We start from the raw sequence: 13,050 nt of genomic DNA on the forward strand, positions 1-13,050 counted from the left end.
AGCAACACAATGATAACCCAGAATGGAAAATGTTCAATTTTTATACAAAAGTGGTCAATCTCAAAGGAATTACTTTTAAAAACAAATGTTTCTGGAAAAAAGATAACCATTTTTATTCTGGAAAAAAATAAAGCCACTCTAGAAAATAGAGCCTTTATTGGGAACATTACCCTCATGAATATTCAGGAGGGAAATGAGAAAGAAATTAGATCTGCATGGGAACAAAACTAGAAACCAAACAAAAAAAAAATCTGCAGATGCTGGAAATCCAAGTAACACACACAAAATGCCGAGTTCCTCCTGCATTTTGTGTGTGTTACCCCTATACCTCCTTCTGGATCCTTGCCTTCTTCACCGGGAGACTACAGTTTGTGTGGGTCAGAAATAACCTCCTCCTCGCTGACATGAACACTAGCACACCTCAAGGATGTGTGCTTAACCCTTTGCTCTACTCTCCCTGCACTCACGACTGTGTGACTAGGCACAACTCAAACGCCATCTATAAAATTGCCAGTGACACAAATATTGTTGGCAGAAGTTCAGACGGTGATAAGGATGTGTTCAGGAGTGAGACAGATCAGCTGGTTGAGTGGGGTCGCAGCAACAACCTTGCATTCAATGTCAGTAAGACCAAGGAATGGATTGTAGACTTCAGGAAGGGCAAGTTGAGGGAACACACATCAATCCTCATCAAGGGATTAGAAGTGGTAAGGGTGAGCAGTTTCAAGTTCTTGGGGGGTCAACATCAACGAGGCTCTATCCTGGGTCCTACCTTTTGATCTAATTACAAAGAAGGCACGACAGTGGCTTATTTCAATTAGGAGTTTGAGGAGAATTGGTACGTCACCAAAGATACTCACAAATTTTGACAGATGTAACCTGGAAAGCATTCTAACTGGTTACATCTGGTATGGCGGGGCCACTGCACAGGACTAGAAAAGGCTGCAGAAAGTTGTAAAGTCAGCCAGCTCCATCATAGGCACTAGCCTCCCCCAGTATCCAGGACACCTTCAGAAGTTGATGCCTCAAAAAGGTGACATCCATCATTGAGGACCCTATCACCCAGGACTTGCCCCCTTCTCAATGCTACCATCAGGGAGAAGGTACGGGAGCCTGAAAACACAGCCAACGTTTCAGGAACAGCTTTTACTCATCTGTCATCAGATTTCTGAATGGACAATGAACCCAGTAGTTTTTTTTCTTTTTCTCTCCCCCTCTCTTTTTGCACTACTCTTATCTTATTTATATATATATACACACACACATACACACTTCTTATTGTAATTTATAGTGTCTATTACTATGTATTGCAGTGTATTGTTGCCGCAAAACAACAAATTTCACAATATATCCCAGTGATATTAAACCTGATTCTGATTCATTATTTTAGTTCTCATCTGGGTTAGAGAGGCAGAAAGTTACTTTCAATCTTAGAACTAATAACTACTGGTGTGAGCTGCTCTAGACAGTAATTTAAACAAAAGTATTATTTAAAAAAACAATTGTTTTTAATTACTACACAAAAAAGGATCTAATACAATCTCTAATATAAATTTATTAAAGTTGTTCTGCTTCTCCAGTGAATCATCAATAATCCTTTGCAGCCTTTGCAACTGATTACAAGCTGGCTGTAGCTTTATATTTTGCAATAAGTTGGGAATTACTGTGAGAACCAAGAATTTTATTAAATATATTGTACTTTACAGGGTTGACACCTAGGAATATAAAACTGATTCAGCCAACTTGTTCAATGACAACCTTTCATCAACACTGAAACCTAAAATTACCATTTCTAAAATATCGATACAAGTACACACATAATAAATTGGATAGCTTGAAACAACTAACCCAGATATTTTACATCACATGTCTGGCCCTTCTCTCTTCACATTCTCTATCAGCTATCAGTATTAACATCCCTTTAGGAACTTCAGCCTCCAGGGCACCTGATAATGAATTATACAAGTGAAACTACAGATGGACAGTGTTGACATAACCTGCCATGTCATTATAACAATACTGGAAATCAGAACACAGATAAGCTGTAAAATAAATAAAACAAATGTTTGCTGCCCAGTCTACACACCAAGAAAATGGTGCAAGTTCAATAATCAATGTATTTGCATAATTTATTGGGGATGACAATTTTTTTATGAAATCAATTCCTGAAATTACGTATCTATCTGTAATCTAAATGACGATGGGGTGGGGTTGCATGGAGAAACTGCCTGATACTAACAAGATTAGATTTCTCCTCAGGATTGCTCAGATTACCTACAGGTGCTGCCTGTAACCATATAAATTTTATTGAATAAAGAACCACTGCCAATTGTCTCCAAAAAAAAGTTACAATTTTATTTGCCATGTCAACCTAACTTGGCAAACTAGCATTAAAAAGTGTAATTTTTAACACGTTTGGTGCCACATTTTTTCCCACGTAAATCACAGCTTGCAATTTACATTTTTGGAGAATTCTAAAAGACACTGTTTTAATAAACTTTTGCACAATTGGCATTTCAAATTGAAATAAACATTCAAATTTCATTGCTTAAATACCAAATTGAGCTCTTATTTATGGGAAAAAATAAAGAATTCAAAGTGGGTAAGTTTCACACTTCCACACAATGCAGAAAAACTTTACGAAATTGAAGGATTAAAAACAAATCAACAGCATAAGTTATTTTCTTACCTCAGCTTCCCTCTTCTTTGCTCTTGCCTTCTCTACTTCTTCCATGACCTTCTGAGATTCTTCAACATTTCCTTCAGCTCCCAACTGCTCTGCCTTGGCTAGTAGCTTTCCAATTTCCTCATTTAGTTCATGAACTCGCTCAGCCTAAGTAAAAAATAAAAAGGCATGTAATCTTCATCACAAAAGCAGATGATGCAATAAACTATAATCAAGAACAAAAACTTTCAGTTGGAAAGTAGTGGGTACAAATTGGAGTAGCAGCCAGTGTATCATTAACCTGAACAAATTTTTAACAAGTTAGTAGAAGGCTGACCAGGGGTGCATAGCAGCTGAATACAGACTTTGGAATGGAATAGGTATCAACAAGGTTCCTATACTGCACTAAAACTAAATCAATAGAATTATTCCCAAGTTTTTCTAGCTGTTTGACCATGGAGTTTTTGGTGTGTCTCACAGAGTCCTGTCAATCTGATCCCCTTACTCCTTTTTCTTACTAACTATTCTCTCATACATACCCACTAAAAACAGCCCTCCACCACCATCCCAACTCTGCAGTTATCCATCTACAATAGGGCAATACACAGTAACTATGGGATGTCCTGGTGGTTTCCAAAAGGTTGGTGATTTGGAGAATTCTGAGATTCCTCTCAAATTCTGCTTTGTTGCCTCATTTTCTAAAACAACACGATATGTGCACTCTCCCAGAGGAGAGTGACAATATAGATACAAAATGGGCAGAATAATAGGTGGAAGGTAATTTGTAATCAATGAATATTCTGTAGACCAGGATGTAGCTTACAGAGGTGCTTCCCAAAAGTTAGCTACAAAGGCCATTTCTCTGCATTTTTTAAAATAAATGGCAGACTAGAGAATATGGAGCAGCATTACGTTTGCTGATGATTTGAAACTTAAGAGTAGTAGACACAAGATTCAGGATGGTAAAAATGGCGAAATAAGCAGAAGACCATCTATTGGAGTTCTGCACATAGAAAGTAAAGTGATACCCTTGGGAAGGCCTAACATGAAAAGTTGATACATTATTTTGTAAAGTATAGCACAGGAAAAAAAAAGATACTATTGTCCAGAAACACAATTCAAGATAGCATGCAAGTTGACAACAAAAAACATTGGAGTTATTTAGATCAGTGATTGGAGTCACTAAATAAAAATATAAAGAAATCATGCCATAACTTTATAAACTACTGTTGCCTCTGCTGGAATACAGTGAATAATTCTGGGCAACATAATTCAGGAAAATGGCAAGATCTTAAAAAGAGTACAGTAAAGATTATCAGGGTGCTAGCACAGTTGTTAAGACTAGTAATGAAAAAAAATTGAAAAGTAAAGGTCACGTTCCATGGAACTCAGAAGATGCAGGCTTTCAAGTTATCATGGCTTTGGTGGAGTCATAGCATTAGATATATATTTTCCTCGTGCCACGTAGACCAGTCAAATTTATAATCAATGATAAAAATCATCTAGATTGAAGAAATTAACTTATTTCCCTTCACTAGAATATTGAATCAGTGTGCTCTATCAGAAAATAAATAGAAACTAATAACATGAATATTATTTTTAAACAGGAGTTCACTGGGGCCTGAGGAACAAGAGTTACAAATTAAATGCAGAAATTTAGAAGTTTAAGCCAAAAGGTTGAACACTTCTGTACTGCAACTTTCTGTAAATTAATGAACATATTTGAACACAATACAATAAAATGCAATGGATTTAAAAAGCCAGTTCCACCAAATTACTCATTTTTCACTTATAGTAGTCAATAAACTTTTTGTGATATAACTACTAATTGGTCAAAAACTCAAAAAGACCAGAACCACATCCCAGTTTTAAGCAGCTTTTGTGGAAGCACATCTGCAGAGGACTCAGTAAACAACAGTCAGGATTATGAAGCTTTGACTGGGGAAGGATAAAGTAAACTATTATTCACAGTGATGTTGAAGATGAAAAACATTCAATAAGAAAGATCAGAACATGCATTTTTTTAAATCTATCTGTCCTTGCTTGACAATAGTTTTCCAAATTTACCTGCAAGCCTAAGGATAGGCTTTTGTAACTGTAATTTTCAAAGCTATGGTTGAAAGATATTTGGTGAAAAATGAACTGAAAAAAATTGCACTACTTTATATAAAAAACCTTTCCGTTAACATCTAATAGTGTCAAGCCCTCACCATTAATGAGATCTATATTATACTGTCACAAAAGTTAACTTCCTGCTAATCAGAACAGAGAGATTGACAAAGTAATGCAAGTACGATCATGAACAATGGCAATTTAACATTATTTTTAAGGTGGCAGCTAATAGAATAAATACATTTCAATTAATATAGCCAAAGGAAATGCATTTGGTAGTTTAATTACCTTAATAACATAATAGTTCAGGTAATGAAAATTTGCCTTTTCAGAATTCACAGATCACCATCAAAAAGTTTTGAGATAGGGAATAGAGTTTTGCTCTTAGGAATTTATGCAGGAAAATAAACTAACTAACATTAGCCTTAAAAAAAAGATTTGCCTTACAAAAAAAGCAATACAGATGGCTTTCCAGGAATGTAATTCCTCAGCAATGCAGGGGTGTACTGTATTGGGATAAAACCAATCCTATTCAATAATCATATTGTACGTAACTGTAATTGCTTAGTTCTGACTACGATTCAAGTACTTATTTCTTTGAATCATCTTATAACATTGATGGCCAGATCTAAGAGGGAACTATGTTTTAGCAGATTATAAAAAAGTTATCATTTCAAAAAAAAAATCACAAGACCAAGAACAAATTGCTGTAAGTTTCAAAAATCATCAGCTTTTTAACATCTGGAGTGTAAAACTGACAAAAGCTTTTGATTAGTTCAAAAAAAATTTCAGAGTTCAAGTGTGCCAAATTGACAATCCAAGAGCGGATTGTGGCAGATAAACAAATGTTGTTATATAAATAATAACAGAACAATAAAATCAAAATATTTCCAATTTGTTATATCTTTAAGCACACGCTAAATTTATAGTCTTATGAACTTCAGAAGTTAATTTAAAACAAATGTGAGAAACAGAGTTAAACTGATCAATACAAGAATACGTTTACATAAATTTTTCAACTTTCAATTGAAACTAGCAATTTGCTTTCCAACTGCCATTCTACTCTATAAATTATCATGTTATTTTGTAGGTTATTCTTGAATTTAATAATGACTAGGATGGATTATACCTTTGCTGCCACCTCTGCACTGATCTCTTCTTGGGTTTCTGCCAACCTTTTCTTTGCAATTTCTGTTCTTCTATCACAGTCTGTGATAAATGACTGCAAGTGATCCATTGCCTTAAAAAGAAACAATAATAAATTAAGTTAGATCTTGGAAGATTTGAAGTCAATGACCAATTTGGATACAAGCACTGTCTAACAGCACTGTAGTGGAGCATGTATCAAACTTCAAATTCCTTGGTGTCCACATTTCTGAGGATCTCACCTGGTCCCCGAACTTCTCTATCCTGATCAAAAGGCGCAACAGCGCCTTTATTTCCTGCAGAGCATGAAGAAAGCTCACTTCTGTCCCAGGATACTGGCGGACTTTTACCACTGTACCATTGAGAGCATACTCACCAAATGCAACTCAGTGTGATATGGCAATTGTCCCGTATCGGACCGCAATGCACTCCAGCGTGTGGTGAAAACTGCCCAGCGGATTATCGGCACCCAATTGCCCACCATTGAGAACATCTACCATAAACGCTGCCTGGGCAGAGCGAAAAGCATTATCAGGGATGCATCTCACCCTAACCATTGACTTTTTACTCTCCTCCCATCCAGTAGGCGCTACAGGAACCTCCGTTCCTGCACCAGCAGGCACAGGAAGAGCTTCTTCCCTGAGGCTGTGACACTGCTGAACCTCACATCACAGTGCTAAGCAGTATTGCATCTGTATCGTACTGTCTCAGTACTTTTATATTTGTGTGCTGTAGCACTTTTTTCTAATTCGCAGTTATTTTGTAAATAACAATATTCTTTGCATTTCTGGTCAGATGCTAAATGCATTTCATTGTCTTTGTATCTGTATCTGTATGACAATAAAGTTGAATCTAATCTAACCTAATCTAATCCAATAGAGTGCTGACACAGCACTGAAAAAGACACCTCAGCCTACCAAGTCCACGTGAACCATTAACCACCCATTGACATTAATCCTGTTTTAAGACAATGCCTAATTAGTCTACTAACTTGTATGAATTTAAAATGTGGGAGGAAACTGGACAATTTGGGGGAAATTCACGTGGTCAGAGGAAGTACATTCAAATTCCATGCACAAAGTCAGGGTGGGTGGTAGTGGCTCCACCAGCTGCACCACTCTGCTGCTCACATGGCAATCTCCAATGTAGGGCAAAACAGAAACAAGCCTCTTGATGATCACAGGCTTGCTTCATGAAATTTAGTACTTTCAAACCACATACAGATCAAGCATGTCTTTTCCCCATTAGCTGAATGCATCATTATGGTGTGGCACTATTACTTGAGTTTACAAGAAATCAATGTTTTATTTTCAGTGCTACCACTGAGGGTCTAAACTAGTTTGGTGGGGGTTTGGGAGGGGAGGGTGGATTCAGAGAAGGTTCACGAGGTTGATTCTGAAGATGAGGAGGAAACTGAGATATGAGGAGAGACTAAGTCGCCTAAGAATTCAGATGAATGAGAGGATGCCCTAAATAATGAAAAAGACAGGTAAGATGCATGTATCTTAAGACATAGATGAGGAAAAAATGCTTGCCTCAGAGAGATGTGAAACAGTGAAATTCTCTGCCCAGAGAAGCAGGAAGAAGCTACCTTCTTAAATATATTTAAGACACAATTTGACAGATTATTACATTGTAGGGAAATTAAGGGTTATGGGGAAAAGGCAGGCAGGTGGAACTAAATCCAAGGCCTGATCAGCCATGATGTTACTGAATGGTGAAGCAGGTTCAGCGGGTCAGATGGCTTATCCGTGCTACATTTTTATGTTTATATAGACTTCAGTAAGGCCTTATACAGGTTCCACTGGTGGACTACTCTAGGAAAGTTAGATCACATGTAATCTTACTGGAAACACAACTGGCTTGATAGTAGAAGCAGAAGGTGATGGTGGAAGATTGTTTTTCAGTCTGTAGGCCCATGACTAGTAGTGTAACTCAGGGATTGGCATTGGGTCCATTGTTGGGTAACAATGTACAAGACACAGGATTTCAGCCCAAAATGTCGACTGTACTTTTTTTCTATAGATGCTGCCTGGCCTGCTGAGTTCCTCCAGCATTTTGTGTGTGTTGCTTGAATTTCCAGCATCTGCAGATTTCCTCTTGTTTGTGATGAGACGTAGTTAATAAGTTGGCAAATGACAATGAAGAAGATCAAAAAGTCGGCTGAGTAAGAAATGGCAAAATACAGCTGTGTTTTGGAAACTCAAATCCTGGTAGGATTTTCACAGTGAATAACAGGGATCTCGGGAGTGCTGTACAACAGAGGGATCTTGCAGCACAAGTACTTAGTTTACTGAAAGTGGAGTCATGGGTAGAAAGGGAGACGAAGGCTGCTTTTGGCATGTAAGCCTTCATAAGCCAGGGCACTGAATGTAAAAGTTGGGAGGTCATTGTGAGGCTGTATAGAACGCTGGCGAGAATTTACTTAGGAGTATTGTGTACAGTGTGGTCACACTGCTGTAGGAAATCTGTTATTCAACTGGAAAGAGTACAGGTGTTATTTACAAGAAGGTTAGGAGGACTCAAGGGACTGAGTTGTAAGAGGAGGTTGGACAGCCTAGGACCTTATTCCTAGTATCTTCCAGGAATACTGCATAAAATATTTTTAATATCAATTGGTGATAGAAAAACAAAGAGTTATAAGAAATTAAGTTGTGAGATAGACACAAAATGTCTGCAAAAGATATTTAGGCAGATTAAGCAGGAGAGGGAAAAAGATTGGAAATGCAATACAATGTAGAAAAATATTATCCATTTTGATAGGTGGAATACAAATGCAGAATATTTAAACAGTATGAAATTAATGTATGCTGGTCCTCATGTACATAAAGTTAAAGAGTTTGTATGTGAGTACAGTAATTACAGTGGATTCAAGTTAAACAGGACAGATCCAGACCAGTACATTTTAGCGTCTGTCCAATTAGCTGATGTTTAATGGAAATAGTTAAAAAGGTATTAAAATAAAGACAAACTACCGTTTAACTGAGTTAAAAAATTATGTATTTAAATGAAATAAAAACAAATTAGAACACTACCAGTACTACAGCAGTACTATAGAACTGTTCCAGTAATTCATCCAGTGCTCAAAGCCATATTCTTTTATTGACTAAATGGGCAAAATCAACGCAGACAGCTAGTGCAGATAATGGACTACCTTCATACAATGCTTTCATTGATTACATCCTCCAAATCTTCATTTTCATTGTAACATTCAAGATACCTTCAAATTCTTCGTAACTCCTAACTTGAAGTAGTGAAATTGTTTCATTCTCACTCCCAGACGTTTCCAACATCTCCAATCCTGAATGCTTGAAACAGCGGTGACTAAAACAGTCTGGAATTGTCTTACTGCTTATTACTTTCCAACTATTGATGCCAAAAATTGCTGCTTTTTGAATACAAACACACACAGCTGATGCTATTTAAAAAGTTTGTTCTAAGCACAGCGTAGTGGTCACACAACTGCACACAACTGATGCTAATTAGAAACTCTTTAACAACAGTCTCCTGTCCCAATTAAGCAGCATATTGTCCCAAATAAATAAAAGCATTCTAGGCCATTTTCTCAATTTTTTTTGTTCTTTAAGAATTTTTCCAAATAAGTAGCTGCCCTGATTAACTGATGGTCCAATTAACCGTAACTCACTGTAATTAGGTTGGCTAAAAGGATGTTTTTTCCCATTTCAAAGAATGCATACTAATTCTTTTGAAGGCCAGAGATCACAGTTGATATGAACTCCAGAACTCTGCCTAGATTTTTCAGTTGTAGACAAGCAAGAACATCATCGTCAGAAGAGAAAAATACACACCAACATTTGAAGAATCTCCAAACATGAAACAATACAACACAGGAACAGGCCCTAGGTACTAACGAATTTACCCACATTTCCATCTGCCTGTACATGGTCTCTATTCATCCATTCCCTATCTGTTCATGTAATAATCCAAAGGCCATTGTATCTGCCTCTGACATATCTCTTGGCAGTGCATTCCCAGGCACCTACCACTTCTGGTCAGCAAAACTCTTCCAAACCCTCCCACTCCCACCACAAAGACACATCTGGAAGTATCTGTTACCTCCACCCTGGGGGAAAAACCTGATCATCCTCCCCATTCATGCCTTTCAGAATTCTAAAACTTCCATCAGTTGCCCCTCAGCTGCCAATGCTCCAAAGAAAGCAACCCAAGTTTGTCCAACCTCCCTATATACTCTGTATTCCAGGCAACATCCCTGCAAATCTCTTTTGCACTCTCTCCAAATCTCTACATCCTTCCTGTAATGCAGCAACCAGAACAGTGGATGATAATCCAAGCGAGCTATTTTCAGAAATGCAACATTATTTGTAATGTTAAATTACCCTTAATACACACAATTTAAGTTAAGGAGGCAACTACAGCTAGGGGACACTGATGAACCCAGTTTACATAAACTTTCAGAAGTTAAAATCAAAGCTTAATGAACTGAAGACAAACCATCAACCTGGTAAGGACCATGGATAGTCGGAGAGTAGGAATAACAGGTTCATCTTCTTTCATTCATTTTCTGGGCTGAGAACATTGCTGCCAAGACCAGCATTTAATGTTCATCTCTTACAAGTCTTGAGAAGGTGGTAGTGAGCCATTGTCTTTAATATTCCATTCCTTTGGTAAAAGTATGCCCACAATAGGTAAATCCAGCAGTGATGAATGTTTCACAAACAAAAGAAAATCTGCAGATGCGGGAAATCCAAGAAACATGAATATTTTGTAGCTGCTCTCAACCAGGTCACACTTCTGACTTGTGTTTTCTAAACAGTGAAAGGACTTTGGGATGCCATTGGTGATGTCACTAACTAAGTAGTCTCTGGTCATCCACCTTAGTCACAGTATTTATGTGGCTGGTCTGATTGAACTTCTAGTCAGGGGTCACAACAGACTGTTGACAGTGCTGGTAGTGGGGGTTCTGCAATGGAAATATCCTTAAAGGCCAAAGTTGTGTGGTTAGTCCAACTGGAGATTGTCATAGCACGACACATGGCACAAATGTTACTCATCAGTTGTGACTCAATACCCGATTGTTATCTAGGTCTTAATGCAGACAGGTGTAGACAGCTTTGTAGCTCAAGAATTGATAGATAGAAATGAGTATTAAGCAATCTCCAGCAGAAATTCTATATTCTAATCTTAAAATAAATGAAGAGACCAAAGACAATTGGGCTTGGGCATTACTGAAGGAGTTCCTCTAGGCAACATTCTGGGAGTTGAATAAAAATCACAATCACTTTCCTTTGTGAAAGTCAGGACTTTAAGCAATGAGCTATTTTCCTGAATGCCCATTAACTACATCCTGATGTCATATTCAATCACACATCACTTTCACCTCATCTCTGGGTTTTAGACCTTTACTCCAGATTTGTGTCAAAACTGTGATAAGATCTGGAGCTAAAATAACCTGGCAAAGCCCATCCTGTGTCACACACTGAAGATTAAATACTACTTGATTGCAATGCCATTAGCACTTCCATCATCTTGTTGAAGCTTGAAAACAAATTGGAGTAATTAGGCCTGATGGAACTGTCATAATTTCTAAGAACATGCCAAGGCAATTTACAATTTTCCATTTCAGGTAGCTGCCATCTTAGTTAGAAGTTGTCTACACTACAGCATGGATGCTGTCTGCTTCCTTAGCCATTACTTCATGATAATGAAATCAAGGTTTGTTCCACATTGTTGGTTCATTCATTAACTGCCTCAGACTTACGGCCAAATCTTCTGATAATACGAAGATTGGTGGTAAAATAATATGCATAGAAACATACATTTACAAACAAACTTAACAGATTTAGTAAGCAAGACAGTAAAGGATGATTTCAACACTGATAAGACACTCATTTGCAACCAAAATAAAAGAAATATCCAAGTATCTTTTATTAAAAAGGGATGAAATATATAGGAACATTTCATTTTTTTGTAGGCTTTGACTTAAAGTGTATCATATACATAAGAAAAAGGGTTTGTGGTGCATAACCCTTATTCATAGCAAATTACAAGTTAAAGACAAGGCTATTTTTGACACTGATCAATAGAAAAAAACTCTTTCGTTTCAAAGTGAAAATAGATCTCTACAAAGTGATCTAAGTTAATTACAAATATAAAACATAAAATAATTGACTGCATAAGTATTCACCTACTTCAAGTCAGTATTTAGTAGATGTACTAAATACTGATTTGATGTGTCATTTTAAAGATAGTGAATACTTAAGCAATTATTTTGTGCTTTATATTTGTAATTAACTTAGATCACTTTGTAGAGATCTGATTTCACTTTGACACAAAAGTTTTTTTCTGTTGTTCAGTGTCAAAAAAGCCAAATTAAATCCACTGTGATTCAATGCTGTAAAACAATAAAACATGAAAACTTCCAGGTTGAACACTTTTGATTGGCATTGTATTTAGGATTTTGAAAGGACTATCTGTTTAAATGTACTGCATGCCTGCAACAAGGCTGTTAATCACTTCCAGTTTCTGTTGAATTCAAGAACAATTGTGCAATTTCAGTTACTGAGAAACTCCAGTTATTCTCGCAGTTTACTGCATTTCACTAACTATTCCAAACAAATAGCTACATGCAATATCATTTTCAAATACTTAACGAATTTTGTTTTTAAAACCTTTAGCTAACTACCGAAGTACACACAACTAAAACCCCAATTGGAGGTGAAAACTGCTACTTTTAAGAACACTTTAAAGTTCTCATCTTCACGTGGAATAATGAAACGCATTACGAAATAGAAGTAAACAATGTTCCTAACACCAATTAGTAATTGTTAATCACATGATGACTTACATCCATTTCAAAAAAGTGGTCCTTCAATTTGGAGGCAATTTCATAGTCTGCTCTTAATGCAAGGTCATGAACCTTTGTGCACTCTCCGAGGTCCATTCGCTGTAGGAAATGGAGGAGAAAAACATTGGATAATATTAAGTGCAATGTATGAAAAAGCAAACCAAGATATCAAACCATTCTTCACAATGAAAAGCACCAGACAGTACCATGAGACAAAGAAAATGCTGTTTATAAAATGACAGATGGATACATTGAACAACAAGAATCCTTAACAGCTATGTTTAGGGTAGCCAATGATTTA

At 36.8% G+C, this 13,050-nt stretch overlaps 1 protein-coding gene across 6 annotated transcripts in view; it reads right to left on the reverse strand.

The window, feature by feature from the left end:
- The window catches only part of LOC140204882 (putative RNA-binding protein Luc7-like 2), a 55,395-nt gene that overhangs the window by 20,704 nt on the left and 21,641 nt on the right, over positions 1 to 13,050 (reverse strand). For all 6 annotated transcript variants that reach the window (XM_072271781.1, XM_072271780.1, XM_072271784.1 and 3 more), the window contains 3 exons: positions 12,750 to 12,848; positions 5,907 to 6,017; positions 2,690 to 2,833 (listed from right to left, as the gene is read on the reverse strand). In XM_072271781.1, coding sequence (XP_072127882.1) covers positions 2,690 to 2,833; positions 5,907 to 6,017; positions 12,750 to 12,848 — 354 coding nt within the window. The remainder of the gene's footprint in view (positions 1 to 2,689; positions 2,834 to 5,906; positions 6,018 to 12,749; positions 12,849 to 13,050) is intronic.

Source organism: Mobula birostris, chromosome 11 (genome assembly GCF_030028105.1).
Source record: "Mobula birostris isolate sMobBir1 chromosome 11, sMobBir1.hap1, whole genome shotgun sequence".
Classification (NCBI taxonomy): domain Eukaryota; kingdom Metazoa; phylum Chordata; class Chondrichthyes; order Myliobatiformes; family Myliobatidae; genus Mobula; species Mobula birostris.